General features: G+C 52.4%; 1 protein-coding gene across 3 annotated transcripts in view; it reads left to right on the forward strand.

Annotated features, from left to right (window-relative positions):
- The window catches only part of LOC140428683 (myosin-7-like), a 324,346-nt gene that overhangs the window by 176,456 nt on the left and 125,250 nt on the right, over positions 1-22,640 (forward strand). For all 3 annotated transcript variants that reach the window (XM_072515412.1, XM_072515413.1, XM_072515414.1), the window contains 3 exons: positions 15,869-16,045; positions 18,055-18,200; positions 20,530-20,620. In XM_072515412.1, the coding sequence (XP_072371513.1) occupies positions 15,869-16,045; positions 18,055-18,200; positions 20,530-20,620 (414 nt within the window). The remainder of the gene's footprint in view (positions 1-15,868; positions 16,046-18,054; positions 18,201-20,529; positions 20,621-22,640) is intronic.

Raw genomic sequence — 22,640 nt, forward strand, 5'->3', positions numbered from 1 at the left:
GTGTTATACAGTGACAGACCCGTCCCCACCAGTACTGTACCGCAGTGTTATACAGTGACAGACCCGTCCCCACCAGTACTGTACCCCAGTGTTATACAGTGACAGACCCGTCCCCACCAGTACTGTATCCCAGTGTTATACAGTGACAGACCCGTCCCCACCAGTACTGTACCCCAGTGTTATACAGTGACAGACCAATCCCCACCAGGACTGTACCCCAGTGTTAAACAGTGACAGACCCGTCCACGCCAGTACTGTACCCCAGTGTTATACAGTGACAGACCCGTCCACGCCAGTACTGTACCCCAGTGTTATACAGTGACAGACCCGTCCCCACCAGTACTGTATCCCAGTGTTATACAGTGACAGACCCATCTCCACCAGTACTGTACCCCAGTGTTATACAGTGACAGACCCGTCCCCACCAGTACTGTACCCCAGTGTTATACAGTGACAGACCCATCCCCACCAGTACTGTATCCCAGTGTTATACAGTGACAGACCCGTCCACGCCAGTACTGTACCCCAGTGTTATACAGTGACAGACCCGTCCCCACCAGTACTGCACCCCAGTGTTATACAGTGACAGACCCATCCCCACCAGTACTGTACCCCAGTGTTATACTGTGACAGACCCATCCCCACCAGTACTGTACCCCAGTGTTATACAGTGACAGACCCATCCCCACCAGTACTGTACCCCAGTGTTATACTGTGACAGACCCATCCCCACCAGTACTGTACCCCAGTGTTATACAGTGACAGACCCATCCCCACCAGTACTGTACCCCAGTGTTATACAGTGACAGACCCGTCCCCACCAGTACTGTACCCCAGTGTTATACAGTGACAGACCCATCCCCACCAGTACTGTACCCCAGTGTTATACAGTGACAGACCCATCCCCACCAGTACTGTACCCCAGTGTTATACTGTGACAGACCCATCCCCACCAGTACTGTACCCCAGTGTTATACAGTGACAGACCCATCCCCACCAGTACTGTACCCCAGTGTTATACTGTGACAGACCCATCCCCACCAGTACTGTACCCCAGTGTTATACAGTGACAGACCCATCCCCACCAGTACTGTACCCCAGTGTTATACAGTGACAGACCCGTCCCCACCAGTACTGTACCCCAGTGTTATACAGTGACAGACCCATCCCCACCAGTACTGTACCCCAGTGTTATACAGTGACAGGCCTGTCCCCACCAGTACTGTACCGCAGTGTTATACAGTGACAGACCCATCCCCACCAGTACTGTACCCCAGTGTTATACAGTGATAGACCCGTCCCCACCAGTACTGTACCCCAGTGTTATACAGTGATAGACCCGTCCCCACCAGTACTGTACCCCAGTGTTATACAGTGACAGACCCGTCCCCATCAGTACTGTACCCCAGTGTTATACAGTGACAGACCCATCCCCACCAGTACTGTACCCCGGTGTTATACAGTGACAGACCCGCCCCCACCAGTACTGTACCCCAGTCTTATACAGTGACAGACCCGTCCCCACCAGTACTGTACCCCAGTCTTATACAGTGACAGACCCGTCCCCACCAGTACTGTGCCCCAGTGTTATACAGCAACAGACCCGTCCCCACCAGTACTGTACCCCAGTGTTATACAGTGACAGACCAGTCCCCACCAGTACTGTACCCCAGTCTTATACAGTGACAGACCCGTCCCCACCAGTACTGTGCCCCAGTGTTATACAGCAACAGACCCGTCCCCACCAGTACTGTACCCCAGTGTTATACAGTGACAGACCCGTCCCCATCAGTACTGTGCCCCAGTGTTATACAGCAACAGACCCGTCCCCACCAGTACTGTACCCCAGTGTTATACAGTGACAGACCCGTCCCCACCAGTACTGCACCCCAGTGTTATACAGTGACAGACCCGTCCCCACCAGTACTGCGCCCCAGTGTTATACAGTGACAGACCCGTCCCCACCAGTACTGTACCCCAATGTTATACAGTGACAGACCCGTCCCCACCAGTACTGTGCCCCAGTGTTATACAGTGATAGACGCGTCCCCACCAGTACTGTACCCCAGTGTTATACAGCAACAGACCCGTCCCCACCAGTACTGTACCCCAGTGTTATACAGTGACAGACCCGTCCCCACCAGTACTGTGCCCCAGTGTTATACAGTGACAGACCCGTCCCCACCAGTACTGCACCCCAGTGTTATACAGTGACAGACCCGTCCCCACCAGTACTGCGCCCCAGTGTTATACAGTGACAGACCCGTCCCCACCAGTACTGTACCCCAGTGTTATACAGTGACAGACCCGTCCCCACCAGTACTGTGCCCCGGTGTTATACAGTGACAGACCCGTCCCCACCAGTACTGTACCCCAGTGTTATACAGTGATAGACCCGTCCCCACCAGTACTGTACCCCAGTGTTATACAGTGACAGACCCGTCCCCACCAGTACTGTACCCCAGTGTTATACAGTGACAGACCCGTCCCCACCAGTACTGTGCCCCAGTGTTATACAGTGGCAGACCCGTCCCCACTAGTACTGTACCCCAGTGTTATACAGTGACAGACCCGTCCCCACCAGTACTGTGCCCCAGTGTTATACAGTGATAGACCCGTCCCCACCAGTACTGTGCCCCAGTGTTATACAGTGACAGACCCGTCCCCACCAGTACTGTACCCCAGTGTTATACAGTGACAGACCCGTCCCCACCGGTACTGTGACCCAGTGTTATACAGTGACAGACCCATCCCCACCAGTACTGTGCCCCAGTGTTATACAGTGACAGACCCGTCCCCACCAATACTGTACCCCAGTGTTATACAGTGACAGACCCATCCCCCCCAGTACTGTACCCCAGTGTTATACAGTGACAGACCCGTCCCCACCAGTACTGTACCCCAGTGTTATACAGTGATAGACCCATCCCACCAGTACTGTACCCCAGTGTTATACAGTGACAGACCCGTCCCCACCAGTACTGTAACCCAGTGTTATGCAGTGACAGACCCGTCCCCACCAGTACTGTACCCCAGTGTTATACAGTGACAGACCCGTCCCCACCAATACTGTACCCCAGTGTTATACAGTGACAGACCCACTACCCAGTACTGTACCCCAGTGTTATACAGTGACAGACCCATCCCCACTAGTACTGTACCCCAGTGTTATACAGTGAGAGACCCATCCCCACCAGTACTGTACCCCAGTGTTATACAGTGACAGACCCATCCCCCCCAGTACTGTACCCCAGTGTTATACAGTGACAGACCCATCCCCACCAGTACTGTACCCCAGTGTTATACAGTGACAGACCCGTCCCCACCGGTACTGTGCCCCAGTGTTATACAGTGACAGACCCGTCCCCACCAATACTGTATCCCAGTGTTATACAGTGACAGACCCGTCCCCACCGGTACTGTACCCCAGAGTTATACAGTGACAGACCCGTCTCCACCAGTACTGTGCCCCAGTGTTATACAGTGACAGACCCGTCCCCACCAATACTGTACCCCAGTGTTATACAGTGACAGACCTGTCCCCACCAGTACTCTACGCCAGTGTTATACAGTGACAGACCCATCCCCACCAGTACTGTAACCCAGTGTTAAACAGTAACAGACCCATCCCCACCAGTACTGTACGCCAGTGTTATACAGTGACAGACCTGTCCCCACCAGTACTGTACCCCAGTGTTATACAGTGACAGACCTGTCCCCACCAGTACTGTACCCCAGTGTTATACAGTGACAGACCCATCCCCCCCAGTACTGTACCCCAGTGTTATACAGTGACAGACCCGTCCCCACCAGTACTGTACCCCAGTGTTATACAGTGATAGACCCATCCCACCAGTACTGTACCCCAGTGTTATACAGTGACAGACCCGTCCCCACCAGTACTGTAACCCAGTGTTATGCAGTGACAGACCCGTCCCCACCAGTACTGTACCCCAGTGTTATACAGTGACAGACCCGTCCCCACCAATACTGTACCCCAGTGTTATACAGTGACAGACCCACCCCCCCAGTACTGTACCCCAGTGTTATACAGTGACAGACCCATCCCCACTAGTACTGTACCCCAGTGTTATACAGTGAGAGACCCATCCCCACCAGTACTGTACCCCAGTGTTATACAGTGACAGACCCATCCCCCCCAGTACTGTACCCCTGTGTTATACAGTGACAGACCCATCCCCACCAGTACTGTACCCCAGTGTTATACAGTGACAGACCCGTCCCCACCGGTACTGTGCCCCAGTGTTATACAGTGACAGACCCGTCCCCACCAATACTGTATCCCAGTGTTATACAGTGACAGACCCGTCCCCACCGGTACTGTACCCCAGAGTTATACAGTGACAGACCCGTCTCCACCAGTACTGTGCCCCAGTGTTATACAGTGACAGACCCGTCCCCACCAATACTGTACCCCAGTGTTATACAGTGACAGACCTGTCCCCACCAGTACTCTACGCCAGTGTTATACAGTGACAGACCCATCCCCACCAGTACTGTAACCCAGTGTTAAACAGTAACAGACCCATCCCCACCAGTACTGTAACCCAGTGTTATACAGTGACAGACCCGTCCCCACCAGTACTGTACCCCAGTGTTATACAGTGACAGACCCGTCCCCACCAGCACTGTACCCCAGTGTTATACAGTGACAGACCCGTCCCCACCAGTACTGTACCCCAGTGTTATACAGTGACAGACCCGTCCCCACCAGCACTGTACCCCAGTGTTATACAGTAACAGACCCATCCCCACCAGTACTGTACGCCAGTGTTATACAGTGACAGACCCGTCCCCACCAGTACTGTACCCCAGTGTTATACAGTGACAGACCCGTCCCCACCAGTACTGTACCCCAGTGTTAAACAGTGACAGACCCGTCCCCACCAGCACTGTACCCCAGTGTTATACAGTGACAGACCCGTCCCCACCAGTACTGTACCCCAGTGTTATACAGTGACAGACCTGTCCCCACCAGTACTGTAACCCAGTGTTATACAGTGACAGACCCGTCGCCACCAGTACTGTACCCCAGTGTTATACAGCGACAGACCCGTCCCCACCAGTACTGTACCCCAGTGTTATACAGTGACAGACCCATCCCCACCAGTACTGTACTCCAGTGTTATACAGTGACAGACCCGTCCCCACCAGTACTGTACCCCAGTGTGACACAGTGACAGACCCGTCCCCACCAGTACTGTAACCCAGTGTTATACAGTGACAGACCCGTCGACACCAGTACTGTACCCCAGTGTTATACAGTGACAGACCCATCCCCACCAGTACAGTACCCCAGTGTTATACAGCGACAGACCCGTCCCCACCAGTACTGTACCGCAGTGTTATACAGTGACAGACCCGTCCCCACCAGTACTGTACCCCAGTGTTATACAGTGACAGACCCGTCCCCACCAGTACTGTATCCCAGTGTTATACAGTGACAGACCCGTCCCCACCGGTACTGTACCCCAGTGTTATACAGTGACAGACCAATCCCCACCAGGACTGTACCCCAGTGTTAAACAGTGACAGACCCGTCCACGCCAGTACTGTACCCCAGTGTTATACAGTGACAGACCCGTCCACGCCAGTACTGTACCCCAGTGTTATTCAGTGACAGACCCGTCCCCACCAGTACTGTATCCCAGTGTTATACAGTGACAGACCCATCTCCACCAGTACTGTACCCCAGTGTTATACAGTGACAGACCCGTCCCCACCAGTACTGTACCCCAGTGTTATACAGTGACAGACCCATCCCCACCAGTACTGTACCCCAGTGTTATACTGTGACAGACCCATCCCCACCAGTACTGTACCCCAGTGTTATACAGTGACAGACCCATCCCCACCAGTACTGTACCCCAGTGTTATACAGTGACAGACCCGTCCCCACCAGTACTGTACCCCAGTGTTATACAGTGACAGGCCCATCCCCACCAGTACTGTACCCCAGTGTTATACAGTGACAGACCCATCCCCACCAGTACTGTACCCCAGTGTTATACAGTGACAGACCCATCCCCACCAGTACTGTACTCCAGTGTTATACAGTGACAGACCCGTCCCCACCAGTACTGTACCCCAGTGTTATACAGTGACAGACCCGTCCCCACCAGTACTGTACCCCAGTGTTATACAGTGACAGACCCATCCCCACCAGTACTGTACCCCAGTGTTATACAGTGACAGACCCATCCCCACCAGTACTGTACTCCAGTGTTATACAGTGACAGACCCGTCCCCACCAGTACTGTACCCCAGTGTTAGACTGTGACAGACCCATCCCCACCAGTACCGTACCCCAGTGTTATACAGTGACAGACCCATCCCCACCAGTACTGTACCCCAGTGTTATACAGTGACAGACCCGTCCCCACCAGTACTGTACCCCAGTGTTATACAGTGACAGACCCATCCCCACCAGTACTGTACCCCAGTGTTATACAGTGACAGACCCGTCCCCACCAGTACTGTACCCCAGTGTTATACAGTGACAGGCCTGTCCCCACCAGTACTGTACCGCAGTGTTATACAGTGACAGACCCATCCCCACCAGTACTGTACCCCAGTGTTATACAGTGACAGACCCGTCCCCACCAGTACTGTACCCCAGTGTTATACAGTGACAGGCCTGTCCCCACCAGTACTGTACCCCAGTGTTATACAGTGACAGACCCGTCCCCATCAGTACTGTACCCCAGTGTTATACAGTGACAGACCCATCCCCACCAGTACTGTACCCCGGTGTTATACAGTGATAGACCCGTCCCCACCAGTACTGTACCCCAGTGTTATACAGTGACAGACCCGTCCCCACCAGTACTGTACCCCAGTGTTATACAGTGACAGACCAGTCCCCACCAGTACTGTACCCCAGTGTTATACCGTGACAGACCCATCCCCACCAGTACTGTACCCCAGTGTTATAGTGACAGACCCGTCCCCATCAGTACTGTACCCCAGTGTTATACAGTGACAGACCCATCCCCACCAGTACTGTAACCCAGTGTTATACAGTGACAGACCCGTCCCCACCAGTACTGTACCCCAGTGTTATACAGTGACAGACCCGTCCCCACGAGTACTGTACCCCAGTGTTATACAGTGACAGACCCGTCCCCATCAGTACTGTACCCCAGTGTTATACAGTGACAGACCCATCCCCACCAGTACTGTACCCCGGTGTTATACAGTGATAGACCCGTCCCCACCAGTACTGTACCCCAGTGTTATACAGTGACAGACCCGTCCCCACCAGTACTGTGCACCAGTGTTATACAGTGACAGACCCGTCCCCACCAGTACTGTACCCCAGTGTTATACAGTGACAGACCCGTCCCCACCAGTACTGTACCCCAGTCTTATACAGTGACAGACCCGTCCCCACCAGTACTGTACCCCAGTGTTATACAGTGACAGACCCGTCCCCACCAGTACTGTACCCCAGTGTTATACAGTGACAGACCCGTCCCCACGAGTACTGTACCCCAGTGTTATACAGTGACAGACCCGTCCCCATCAGTACTGTACCCCAGTGTTATACAGTGACAGACCCATCCCCACCAGTACTGTACCCCGGTGTTATACAGTGATAGACCCGTCCCCACCAGTACTGTACCCCAGTGTTATACAGTGACAGACCCGTCCCCACCAGTACTGTGCACCAGTGTTATACAGTGACAGACCCGTCCCCACCAGTACTGTACCCCAGTGTTATACAGTGACAGACCCGTCCCCACCAGTACTGTACCCCAGTCTTATACAGTGACAGACCCGTCCCCACCAGTACTGTACCCCAGTGTTATACAGTGACAGACCCGTCCCCACCAGTACTGTACCCCAGTGTTATACAGTGACAGACCCGTCCCCACCAGTACTGTACCCCAGTGTTATACAGTGACAGACCTGACCCCACCAGTACTGTACCCCAGTGTTATACAGTGACAGACCCGTCCCCACCAGTACTGTACCCCAGTGTTATACAGTGACAGACCCGTCCCCACCAATACTGTACCCCAGTGTTATACAGTGACAGACCCACCCCCCCCAGTACTGTACCCCAGTGTTATACAGTGACAGACCCATCCCCACTAGTACTGTACCCCAGTGTTATACAGTGACAGACCCATCCCCACCAGTACTGTACCCCAGTGTTATACAGTGACAGACCCATCCCCCCAGTACTGTACCCCAGTGTTATACAGTGACAGACCCATCCCCACCAGTACTGTACCCCAGTGTTATACAGTGACAGACCCGTCCCCACCGGTACTGTGCCCCAGTGTTATACAGTGACAGACCCGTCCCCACCAATACTGTATCCCAGTGTTATACAGTGACAGACCCGTCCCCACCGGTACTGTACCCCAGAGTTATACAGTGACAGACCCGTCTCCACCAGTACTGTGCCCCAGTGTTATACAGTGACAGACCCGTCCCCACCAATACTGTACCCCAGTGTTATACAGTGACAGACCCGTCCCCACCAGTACTGTACCCCAGTGTTATACAGTGACAGACCCATCCCCACCAGTACTGTACCGCAGTGTTATACAGTGACAGACCCATCCCCACCAGTACTGTACCCCAGTGTTATACAGTGACAGACCCGTCCCCACCAGTACTGTACCCCAGTGTTATACAGTGACAGACCCGTCCCCACCAGTACTGTACCCCAGTGTTATACAGTGACAGACCCGTCCCCACCAGTACTGTACCCCAGTGTTATACAGTGACAGACCCGTCCCCACCAGTACTGTAACCCAGTGTTATACAGTGACAGACCCATCCCCACCAGTACTGTACCCCAGTGTTATACAGTGACAGACCCGTCCCCACCAGTACTGTACCCCAGTGTTATACAGCGACAGACCCATCCCCACCAGTACTGTACCCCAGTGTTATACAGTGACAGACCCGTCCCCACCAGTACTGTACCCCAGTGTTATACAGTGACAGGCCTGTCCCCACCAGTACTGTACCGCAGTGTTATACAGTGACAGACCCATCCCCACCAGTACTGTACCCCAGTGTTATACAGTGATAGACCCGTCCCCACCAGTACTGTACCCCAGTGTTATACAGTGACAGACCCGTCCCCACCAGTACTGTACCCCAGTGTTATACAGTGACAGACCCGTCCCCACCAGTACTGTGCCCCAGTGTAATACTGTGACAGACCCGTCCCCACCAGTACTGTAACCCAGTGTTATACAGTTACAGACCCATCCCCACCAGTACTGTACCCCAGTGTTATACAGTGACAGACCCGTCCCCACCAGTACTGTACCCCAGTGTTATACAGTGACAGACCCGTCCCCACCAGTTCTGTACCCCAGTGTTATACAGCGACAGACCCGTCCCCACCAGTACTGTACCCCAGTGTTATACAGTGGGGGACGCGTCCCCACCAGTACTGTACCCCAGTGTTATACAGTGACAGGCCTGTCCCCACCAGTACTGTACCGCAGTGTTATACAGTGACAGACCCATCCCCACCAGTACTGTGCCCCAGTGTTATACAGTGACAGACCCGTCCCCACCAGTACTGTACCCCAGTGTTATACAGTGATAGACCCGTCCCCACCAGTACTGTACCCCAGTGTTATACAGTGACAGACCCGTCCCCACCAGTACTGTACCCCAGTGTTATACAGTGACAGACCCGTCCCCACCAGTACTGTGCCCCAGTGTTATACAGTGGCAGACCCGTCCCCACCAGTACTGTACGCCAGTGTTATACAGTGACAGACCCGTCCCCACCAGTACTGTGCCCCAGTGTTATACAGTGATAGACCCGTCCCCACCAGTACTGTGCCCCAGTGTTATACAGTGACAGACCCGTCCCCACCAGTACTGTATCCCAGTGTTATACAGTGACAGACCCGTCCCCACCGGTACTGTGCCCCAGTGTTATACAGTGACAGACCCATCCCCACCAGTACTGTGCCCCAGTGTTATACAGTGACAGACCCGTCCCCACCAATACTGTACCCCAGTGTTATACAGTGACAGACCCATCCCCCCCAGTACTGTACCCTAGTGTTATACAGTGACAGACCCGTCCCCATCAGTACTGTACCCCCGTGTTATGCAGTGACAGACCCGTCCCCACCAGTACTGTACCCCAGTGTTATACAGTGACAGACCCATCCCCACCAGTACTGTACCCCAGTGTTATACAGTGACAGACCCATCCCCACCAGTACTGTACCCCAGTGTTATACAGTGACAGACACGTCCCCACCAGTACTGTACCCCAGTGTTATACAGTGACAGACCCGTCCCCACCAGTACTGTACCCCAGTGTTATACAGTGACAGACCCGTCCCCACCAGTACTGTACCCCAGTGTTATACAGCGACAGACCCATCCCCACCAGTACTGTACCCCAGTGTTATACAGTGACAGACCCGTCCCCACCAGTACTGTACCCCAGTGTTATACAGTGACAGGCCTGTCCCCACCAGTACTGTACCGCAGTGTTATACAGTGACAGACCCATCCCCACCAGTACTGTACCCCAGTGTTATACAGTGATAGACCCGTCCCCACCAGTACTGTACCCCAGTGTTATACAGTGACAGACCCGTCCCCACCAGTACTGTATCCCAGTGTTATACAGTGACAGACCCGTCCCCACCAGTACTGTACCCCAGTGTTATACAGTGACAGACCCGTCCCCACCAGTACTGTGCCCCAGTGTTATACAGTGGCAGACCCGTCCCCACCAGTACTGTACCCCAGTGTTATACAGTGACAGACCCGTCCCCACCAGTACTGTGCCCCAGTGTTATACAGTGATAGACCCGTCCCCACCAGTACTGTGCCCCAGTGTTATACAGTGACAGACCCGTCCCCACCAGTACTGTACCCCAGTGTTATACAGTGACAGACCCGTCCCCACCGGTACTGTGCCCCAGTGTTATACAGTGACAGACCCATCCCCACCAGTACTGTGCCCCAGTGTTATACAGTGACAGACCCATCCCCACCAATACTGTACCCCAGTGTTATACAGTGACAGACCCATCCCCCCCAGTACTGTACCCCAGTGTTATACAGTGACAGACCCGTCCCCACCAGTACTGTACCCCAGTGTTATACAGTGATAGACCCATCCCACCAGTACTGTACCCCAGTGTTATACAGTGACAGACCCGTCCCCACCAGTACTGTACCCCAGTGTTATGCAGTGACAGACCCGTCCCCACCAGTACTGTACCCCAGTGTTATACAATGACAGACCCGTCCCCACCAATACTGTACCCCAGTGTTATACAGTGACAGACCCACCCCCCCCAGTACTGTACCCCAGTGTTATACAGTGACAGACCCATCCCCACTAGTACTGTACCCCAGTGTTATACAGTGACAGACCCATCCCCACCAGTACTGTACCCCAGTGTTATACAGTGACAGACCCATCCCCCCAGTACTGTACCCCAGTGTTATACAGTGACAGACCCATCCCCACCAGTACTGTACCCCAGTGTTATACAGTGACAGACCCGTCCCCACCGGTACTGTGCCCCAGTGTTATACAGTGACAGACCCGTCCCCACCAATACTGTATCCCAGTGTTATACAGTGACAGACCCGTCCCCACCGGTACTGTACCCCAGAGTTATACAGTGACAGACCCGTCTCCACCAGTACTGTGCCCCAGTGTTATACAGTGACAGACCCGTCCCCACCAATACTGTACCCCAGTGTTATACAGTGACAGACCCGTCCCCACCAGTACTGTACCCCAGTGTTATACAGTGACAGACCCATCCCCACCAGTACTGTACCGCAGTGTTATACAGTGACAGACCCATCCCCACCAGTACTGTACCCCAGTGTTATACAGTGACAGACCCGTCCCCACCAGTACTGTACCCCAGTGTTATACAGTGACAGACCCGTCCCCACCAGTACTGTACCCCAGTGTTATACAGTGACAGACCCGTCCCCACCAGTACTGTACCCCAGTGTTATACAGTGACAGACCCGTCCCCACCAGTACTGTAACCCAGTGTTATACAGTGACAGACCCATCCCCACCAGTACTGTACCCCAGTGTTATACAGTGACAGACCCGTCCCCACCAGTACTGTACCCCAGTGTTATACAGCGACAGACCCATCCCCACCAGTACTGTACCCCAGTGTTATACAGTGACAGACCCGTCCCCACCAGTACTGTACCCCAGTGTTATACAGTGACAGGCCTGTCCCCACCAGTACTGTACCGCAGTGTTATACAGTGACAGACCCATCCCCACCAGTACTGTACCCCAGTGTTATACAGTGATAGACCCGTCCCCACCAGTACTGTACCCCAGTGTTATACAGTGACAGACCCGTCCCCACCAGTACTGTACCCCAGTGTTATACAGTGACAGACCCGTCCCCACCAGTACTGTGCCCCAGTGTAATACTGTGACAGACCCGTCCCCACCAGTACTGTAACCCAGTGTTATACAGTTACAGACCCATCCCCACCAGTACTGTACCCCAGTGTTATACAGTGACAGACCCGTCCCCACCAGTACTGTACCCCAGTGTTATACAGTGACAGACCCGTCCCCACCAGTTCTGTACCCCAGTGTTATACAGCGACAGACCCGTCCCCACCAGTACTGTACCCCAGTGTTATACAGTGGGGGACGCGTCCCCACCAGTACTGTACCCCAGTGTTATACAGTGACAGGCCTGTCCCCACCAGTACTGTACCGCAGTGTTATACAGTGACAGACCCATCCCCACCAGTACTGTACCCCAGTGTTATACAGTGATAGACCCGTCCCCACCAGCACTGTACCCCAGTGTTATACAGTGACAGACCCGTCCCCACCAGTACTGTGCCCCAGTGTTATACAGTGACAGACCCGTCCCCACCAGGACTGTACCCCGGTGTTATACAGTGATAGACCCGTCCCCACCAGTACTGTACCCCAGTGTTATACAGTGACAGACCCGTCCCCACCAGTACTGTACCCCAGTGTTATACAGTGACAGACCCGTCCCCACCAGTACTGTGCCCCAGTGTTATACAGTGACAGACCCGTCCCCACCAGTACTGTACCCCAGTGTTATACAGTGACAGACCCGTCCCCACCAGTACTGTACCCCAGTGTTATACAGTGACAGACCCGTCCCCACCAGTACTGTACCCCAGTGTTATACAGTGACAGACCCGTCCCCACCAGTACTGTACCCCAGTGTTATACAGTGACAGACCCGTCCCCACCAGTACTGTACCCCAGTGTTATACAGTGACAGACCTGACCCCACCAGTACAGTACCCCAGTGTTATACAGTGACAGACCCGTCCCCACCAGTACTGTGCCTCAGTGTTATACAGTGACAGACCCGTCCCCATCAGTACTGTGCCCCAGTGTTATACAGCAACAGACCCGTCCCCACCAGTACTGTACCCCAGTGTTATACAGTGACAGACCCGTCCCCACCAGTACTGTGCCCCAGTGTTATACAGTGACAGACCCGTCCCCACCAGTACTGCACCCCAGTGTTATACAGTGACAGACCCGTCCCCACCAGTACTGCGCCCCAGTGTTATACAGTGACAGACCCGTCCCCACCAGTACTGTACCCCAGTGTTATACAGTGACAGACCCGTCCCCACCAGTACTGTGCCCCAGTGTTATACAGTGACAGACCCGTCCCCACCAGTACTGTACCCCAGTGTTATACAGTGATAGACCCGTCCCCACCAGTACTGTACCCCAGTGTTATACAGTGACAGACCCGTCCCCACCAGTACTGTACCCCAGTGTTATACAGTGACAGACCCGTCCCCACCAGTACTGTGCCCCAGTGTTATACAGTGGCAGACCCGTCCCCACCAGTACTGTACCCCAGTGTTATACAGTGACAGACCCGTCCCCACCAGTACTGTACCCCAGTGCTATACAGTGATAGACCCGTCCCCACCAGTACTGTGCCCCAGTGTTATACAGTGACAGACCCGTCCCCACCAGTACTGTACCCCAGTGTTATACAGTGACAGACCCGTCCCCACCAGTACTGTACCCCAGTGTTATACAGTGACAGACCCTTCCCCACCAGTACTGTACCCCAGTGTTATACAGTGACAGACCCGTCCCCACCAGTACTGTACCCCAGTGTTATACAGTGACAGACCTGACCCCACCAGTACTGTACCCCAGTGTTATACAGTGACAGACCCGTCCCCACCAGTACTGTACCCCAGTGTTATACAGTGACAGACCAGTCCCCACCAGTACTGTACCCCAGTGTGATACAGTGACAGACCCGTCCCCACCAGTACTGTACCCCAGTGTTATACAGTGACAGACCCGTCCCCACCAGTACTGTACCCCAGTGTTATACAGTGACAGACCTGACCCCACCAGTACTGTACCCCAGTGTTATACAGTGACAGACCCGTCCCCACCAGTACTGTACCCCAGTGTTATACAGTGACAGACCTGACCCCACCAGTACTGTACCCCAGTGTTATACAGTGACAGACCCGTCCCCACCAGTACTGTACCCCAGTGTTATACAGTGACAGACCCGTCCCCATCAGTACTGTGCCCCAGTGTTATACAGTGATAGACCCGTCCCCACCAGTACTGTACCCCAGTGTTATACAGTGACAGACCCGTCCCCACCAGTACTGTACCCCAGTGTTATACAGTGACAGACCCGTCCCCACCAGTACTGTATCCCAGTGTTATACAGTGACAGACCCGTCCCCACCAGTACTGTACCCCAGTGTTATACAGTGATAGACCCGTCCCCACCAGTACTGTACCCCAGTGTTATACAGTGATAGACCCGTCCTCACCAGTACTGTATCCCAGTGTTATACAGTGACAGACCCGTCCCCACCAGTACTGTACCCCAGTGTTATACAGTGACAGACCCGTCCCCACCAGTACTGTATCCCAGTGTTATACAGTGACAGACCCGTCCCCACCAGTACTGTACCCCAGTGTTATGCAGTGATAGACCCGTCCCCACCAATACTGTACCCCAGTGTTATACAGTGACAGACCCATCCCCACCAGTACTGTACCCCAGTGTTTTACATTGACAGACCCGTCCCCACCAGTACTGTACCCCAGTGTTATACAGTGACAGACCCGTCCCCACCAGTACTGTACCCCAGTGTTATACAGTGACAGACCCGTCCCCACCAGTACTGTACCCCAGTGTTATACAGTGACAGACCTGACCCCACCAGTACTGTACCCCAGTGTTATACAGTGACAGACCTGTCCCCACCAGTACTGTACCCCAGTGTTATCCAGTGACAGACCCATCCCCACCAGTACTGTACCCCAGTGTTATACAGCGACAGACCCATCCCCACCAGTACTGTACGCCAGTGTGATACAGTGACAGACCCGTCCCCACCAGTACTGTACCCCAGTGTTATACAGTGACAGACCCGTCCCCACCAGTACTGTACCCCAGTGTTATACAGTGACAGACCCGTCCCCACCAGTACTGTACCCCAGTGTTATACAGTGACAGACCCGTCCCCACCAGTACTGTACCCCAGTGTTATACAGTGACAGACCCGTCCTCACCAGTACTGTACCCCAGTGTTATACAGTGACAGACCCGTCCCCACCAGTACTGTACCCCAGTGTTATACAGTGACAGACCCGTCCCCGCCAGTACTGTACGCCAGTGTCTCAGGTTCTTCACCAGTTAAGTCAGATTGTTAATTTGCTTCTCTTGTCGTGACAAGCATACTTCTTGCTCCCTGAGGCTGACCTCAGTTTGCAAACCGGTGATCAGACACTCCGAGGCCCATGATGAGTTTCTGGTAATTCTGAATATCTTTGTGAAATTTCCAGGTTAAAAATCTTACAGAAGAAATGGCATGTCTTGATGAAACCATCGTTAAACTCACTAAGGAGAAGAAAGCTCTTCAGGAAGCCCATCAGCAAACCCTGGAGGACCTGCAGGCCGAGGAAGACAAGGTCAACACACTCAGCAAAGCCAAAGCCAAACTGGAGCAACAAGTTGATGATGTGAGTGAAAATTAAACTTGCTGATGTTCACTGACATTCCTAATTCCAAATCCGGAGGTATTCACTTCAGAACGGTTTCTTTAGTCACCTTCCCAATGTGGGGGGGAATTGGGATTTGGGTCAGGCTTTGGGGAGTTGGGATTTGAGCAGGTAGAGTTTTCTGGGGGATTGGGGTTTTGGGGAGTTGGGTTTCGGCTTGGGGTTTTTGGTGGGGTTGAGTTTTGGGGTGTGTTTTGGGTTGGGATTTTTGGTGGGGTTGGGTTTTGGGGTGTGTTTTGGGTTGGGATTTTTGGTGGGGTTGGGTTTTGGGTTGGGATTTTTGGTGGGGTTGGGTTTTGGGGTGTGTTTTGGGTTGGGATTTTTGGTGGGGTTGGGTTTTGGGTTGGGAGTTTTGGTGGGGTTGGGTTTTTGGTTGTGTTTTGGCTTGTGTTTTGGGTTGGGATTTTTGGTGGGGTTGGGTTTTGGGTTGTGTTTTGGGTTGTGTTTTGGGTTGTGTTTTGGGGTGGGGGTTTTGGTGGGGTTGGGTTTTGGGTTGTGTTTTGGGTTGTGTTTTGGGTTGGGATTTTTGGTGGGGTTGGGTTTTGGGTTGTGTTTTGGGGTGTGTTTTGGGTTGGGGGTTGTGTTTTGGCTTGTGTTTTGGCTTGTGTTTTGGGTTGTGTTTTGGGTTGGGATTTTGAGGGGTTTAATTTTGAGGTGCATGGGTTTGGTTTTTCTAAGTTTCTGTTTGAATCTCACCCCTTTACCCGGCAATTGGACAAATCTCGAGTCTGGATTGCCATCCCACCCGCCCCCACCCCCATCCCTTTTTGATACTTGGAGCACAAATTCCGCCAATCAAAAGCTGTGTCCCTCATGTCTTGCCGTGATTGGAAGCTGGATTCAAAAAAAACCTGAGGTCTCAATGTGGAGTCCACCTTCTCCTCCATCACCCCAATGGAATCCACCCGTCAATCATATCTACCAGTTTCTTGTGAAGATGCTGTGCCCAATCTGTTACTGAGCATGGACTGGGTTCAAAGCACATCCGGGACTGACTGGTATCATTGACCCTGGGCTGGATTCTCCGTTTCAGTGGCTAAGTGCTGATGCCAGTGGAGCGTGTGTGGTCCTTCACGACCAGAAAATCGGCATCAAACCCTCACCGATTCCAGGACTGGTGAGGGGCTCGCACCAGCGCCGGGCGAAACACCCGCCTCCTGCACCGAGCAGGGTCGGTCCCGGGCCACGCAGGCGCACGGCTGATGTCCTGCAGCGGTCACGCCGTACAATATGGCGTCGGCCGTGCGCGGTCCTGACCCGCCATCCGCGACCCCACAGCTCACCCCCTAGCCACCCCCTGGTCACCCCCCCCCCCCCACCAGTCCCTCCAGCCCAAGCAGAAGCCCCCCCGGCCAGCGGCATGGATCCTGGCCGAGTGTCGTGGCGCTGGACACAGTCCGCAGCCGCCATGCTGAGTTCCCACGCTGCTGAGATCACACGTGTCCCGGCCCATCGGGGTCAGAGCATCGCGGGAGGGCTGTTGCAACGCCTCGTGATGCAATGACGCCATTTTGAAGGGGGCGGAGCATGGCCGACCGCACCGGCCCCTATTTCACCATCGGAGTTGATTCTCCGCCAGATTGCCGAACATAATTGAATTATAATACAGCCCAGATTGCCTCCTGGGCAACAATATGGTTAAAATGGTGAATCCTGTCAGGAATGACCCCCAACAATTCTTCACTGCCTCTCAAATTATCAGTTATATTTGTTATGTCCCACTCATATCTGACCAGGAAAATGTATTTTTTTCCTGGAAATTTGTGAACAAAATGTGATGTAGATTTGATTTGAATTGAGAATGAACTTTTTTGCATTAATATCATGTGAAATTATATTTTCAAATTTCTATATTCAACACTTGTATGAAGTATGAAAGTGTTCTGGGCTGGCAGTCCATCAGCAATGGTGACTTTTCAATGGCTTGTTCTGTGTCTGCCGACAACTAACTTCCGTCAATCCCGTCACAGCTGGAAGGCTCTTTGGAACAAGAGAAAAAGGTCCGGATGGATCTGGAACGAGCCAAGCGGAAATTAGAGGGAGATTTGAAACTAACGCACGAGTCGGTCATGGATCTCGAGAATGATAAACAACAGCTGGAGGAGAGACTGAAGAAGTGAGTGGGCACTGTCTCCGTACCACTCAATTGTGACTTTGCAAGCGTCATGGGAAAAGGACTAGCTCACATCTAGCTCCCTGTGTTGTGACTATTCTACGATTCACTCCCTGTAAAACAACCCTGGTGCCTCCAATACCAATTCAAATTGACATGACACATCATGACCGTATAATGAATATATTACCCTCTTACTGGGCACTTCCTGTCCCCTAACTGGTGACAGTCAGCCTTGCTGGTTAGACTCACAACAAGGAGCCACAGTCCCTTCACGACATTATTGAACATTTAGACACAGAGGGTGGTGAGTGCCTGGAACGCGTGGCCAGGGGAGGTTGTGGAAACAGATACATTAACGGTGTTCAAAAGGCATCTTGACAAACACATGGATAGGATGGGTATAGAGGGATACGGCACAAGGAAGTGCTGAGGGTTTTGGCCAAGGGTGGTATTGTGACCAGTACAGGCTGGGAGGGCCGAAGGGCCTGTTCCTGTGCTGCATTGTTCTTTGTTCTTTTTAAGAAGCAACAATCAAAGCCCTGTCCATTGTTAACTCCTCTGTTTGTGTGTGGAGGAAGGTCACCGGGAAGGTCACCGGGAAGGTCACCGGGAAGGTCACCGGAATGGTCACCGGGAAGGTCACCGGAATAGTTACCGGAATGGTTACCGGGAAGGTCACCGGAATGGTCACCGGAATGGTTACCGGAATGGTTACCGGAATAGTTACCGGAATGGTTACCGGGAAGGTCACCGGAATGGTTACCGGAATGGTTACCGGAATAGTTACCGGAATGGTTACCGGAATGGTTACCGGGAAGGTCACCGGAATGGTTACCGGAATAGTTACCGGAATGGTTACCGGGAAGGTTACCGGGAAGGTCACCGGAATGGTCACCGGAATAGTTACCGGAATAGTTACCGGAATGGTTACCGGGAAGGTCACCGGAATGGTCACCGGAATGGTTACCGGAATGGTTACCGGAATGGTTACCGGAATGGTTACCAGAATGGTTACCGGGTTGGTCACTGTGATGGTCACTGGGATGAGTGAGATGGAGAGCGGAGAAGCTGGGACTGTTCTCCTCCCAGCAGCTTGGATCGGGAAATAAAAATGGAAAATGCTGGAAATTCTCAGCTGTTCAGGCAGCGCCTGTGACCAGAGAAACCGGGTTAACCTTTCAGCCCAATGGCCAAACCTGAACCAGGAACTCGGTTTCTCTCGTCACAGCTGCTGCCTGAGTGGCTGCATTTTTCCAGAATTCTGTTTATATTCCAGATTTCCGGCATCTGCAGGATTTTCTTTATTATTATAAATTGAAGACATTTGACAAAGGTGATTAACATAGAACTTAGAACGTACAGTGTAGAAGGAGGCCATTCGGCCCATTGAGTCTGCATCAACCCACCTAAGCTCTCACATCCACCCTATCCCCGTAACCCAATAACCCTCCGAACCTTTTTGGTCACTAAGGGCAATTTATCATGGCCAATCCCCCTAACCTGCACGTCTTTTGGACAGTGGGAGGAAACCGGAGCACCCGGAGGAAACCCACGCAGACACGGGGAGAACGTGCAGACTCCGCACAGACAGTGACCCAAGCCGGGAATAAAACCTGGGCTCCTGGCGCTGTGAAGCAACAGTGCTAACCACTTGTGCTACCGTTCTGCCCATGTAGGGTCTTGAGAGAGTAAATGAAGAGAGTGGTTGGGTGGCAGGAGGGTGGATCACAGAGGGATACGGATTGAAGAACCAGAGATGAAGAATACCGAGCTTTGCTTTGCTTAGCGAGGTGTGAGCTGTGAGGCTCTGCCTGGAAGCAGATTCAATAATAACTTGCGAAAATAAATTTGATAAATAGATCAAAAGGAGGAACATTCAGGACAATGAGGAGTTGGACTATTTGGTTAGCTTTCAAAGAGCTAGCACAGGCATTATGGGATGAATGGCCTCATTATGTCTTGTATTGTTCTGTGATTGAGTTCAGGTTCACCTTCAATGCTCCCTGTCAGCTGCTGAGGTACAATTGCTGTGACCTCTCTCTCGTATTGATGCTTATCCAGGACCGGCACACATGTGATATTCTCCGTTATTGAATATCTCAATAACTCTCTAGTGAGACTCGCACACAAACAATTTGCAGCCGAGCAAGATAACGAGAGAGTAAAAGCTCAACACGCAGAGTAGGAATTTACCAAACACATTTTGTTAATGTCTGCCATGTCATCTCCTGTCACAGTAAAAGATCAACAATGAAATCAGAAAGAATCTATTCTCACGTCTCAGACGCTGGCCTGTCACTTGAACAAACATATGCTTTTCTTCACACAGAAACGACTTTGAAATGAGTCAGTTAAATTCGAAGATTGAGGATGAAGGGGCTCTCATTGCTCAACTCCAGAAGAAGATTAAAGAACTGCAGGTACGTTTGTGCAGCTCCTGAAAACCTTCAATCAGAAACAATCCAGTTCACTCAACTGCACAGAGCCAGCGACAGGACAACTGCACAGAGCCAGCGACAGGACAACTGCACAGAGCCAGCGACAGGACAACTGCACAGAGCCAGCGACAGGACAAGCGACAACTTCATTGGTGCCAATGGGGGCAGCACATCTGTTCAATGATTAGCAGCTGCTTCAAGCTGACCTTTCAACTCTTTCCACGTATCTCAGTGTACCCCCCTCACTGTCCCGCGTACATCCGCGTACCCCACCCCTCACCGTCCCGTGTACATCCGCGTACCCCACCCCTCACTGTCCCGCGTACCCCACCCCTCACTGTCCCGTGTACATCCACGTACCCCACCCCTCACCATCGCGCGTACATCCGCGTACCCCACCCCTCACTGTCCCATGTACGTCAGTGTACCCCACCCCTCACTGTCCCATGTGTGTCAGTGTACCCCACCCCTCACCGGCCCCCCGTACGTAGGGTACCCCACCCCTCTCCATTCCTTGCACACTGTGCGCAGTGGGTTAAAGATCCCGTCTCTTTCTCCCTGGCTCCTGGGATGCGAGTTCTGAACGTTTTCGGCCTGGTTCTTCCTGAGCATTGTCCCATGTGTGAAATGAGCGGCATCAGTGACACAACTTGAATTTATGTGGCATTGTTAAAGTAGCATTACGACACACTGGGCTGCTGCACGGCCAATTCCAGCCCCACCGGCTCCGGAGTCGCAACACAAGTGAATTAACCAATAATTCTCAGAAAAATTCCCAAAGTCTTGGCTGCCCAATAATTACAGTCACCAGGTTTGTAAATATAAACACAATTACTGTTTATTTATAACAGGGGAACTATCATAAAATATGCAGTAAAAACAACTGGTTAATTATAAGCTAATTCCTAGTCCACAGTTTAACTTGCCCCCACCCTCGACACAAACACACACACGGCAAACAAACACAGAGGGGTGGAAAGGGGTAAAAATCATAAGTGAAGGAAGAAAGGGTCTTGGTTTCAGATTTTTAGCAGACTTCACAGCTAACTGGCAGATTGGTTTGTAGTCTGTAATGATCTTCTCTGTAGATTAATTCATTTTGGGTTTCTGTAGTTTAGAAATGCTGCACTCAGAGCCTTTTCTGGAGAGGGACTTCATTTCTGTTCAGTTTGTGGTTTGTATTCAGGCTTCTGGAGGGAGAGTTAGTCGGTTGAGAGAAAGTTGACAGTCTGGACTTGCACGGCCTGTAGTGATTCTCTTTGTAAATATCTTCATCTCTGCCAGTTCACAAACACAGCCTTTATGGAAAAAGATCAGACAGGTTATTGTCTTTCTGCTGCCAGGAATCAAACTGAAACTTTGGGACTGTGAAAAATATCCCAGTGGGAGAAGATCCAACCACCACCTGTTACCGGGCAGAGAACAGCCTTTTGGGCCAATTCATTGTCCACCAGCCAAATCAGTGAAACCGGGTCCCAACCCATCGCTCTCACTGGTGCCAACCAGTCTGTAACTCCAGTTTAAACCGACACAGCCTTAGAACATAGAACATACAGTGCAGAAGGAGGCCATTCAGCCCATCGAGTCTGCACAGACCCACTTAGGCACTCACTTCCATCCTATTCCCCGAACCCAATAATACCTCCTAACCTTTTGGACACTAAGGGCAATTTAGCATGGCCAATCCACCTAACCTGCACATCTTTGGACTGTGGGAGGAAACCGGAGCACCCGGAGGAAACCCACGCAGACACTGGGAGAAGGTGCAGACTCCGCACAGACAGTGACCCAAGCCGGAATCGAACCTGGGACCCTGGAGCTGTGAAGCCACAGTGCTAACCACTGTGTTACCATGCTGCCTTCTGGATTCTCCTGTTTGATTTAAAGATACTGGCTGTTTGCCTGAATGTGCTGTACCCATTATTCATCCATGAATCAAAATAATAACAGCAAAGTAAAAGAAATGGGAAACCAGACAATAAACAGAAAGGATCTTTCCAGG

This window comes from Scyliorhinus torazame, chromosome 8 (genome assembly GCF_047496885.1).
Source record: "Scyliorhinus torazame isolate Kashiwa2021f chromosome 8, sScyTor2.1, whole genome shotgun sequence".
NCBI classification, from domain to species: domain Eukaryota; kingdom Metazoa; phylum Chordata; class Chondrichthyes; order Carcharhiniformes; family Scyliorhinidae; genus Scyliorhinus; species Scyliorhinus torazame.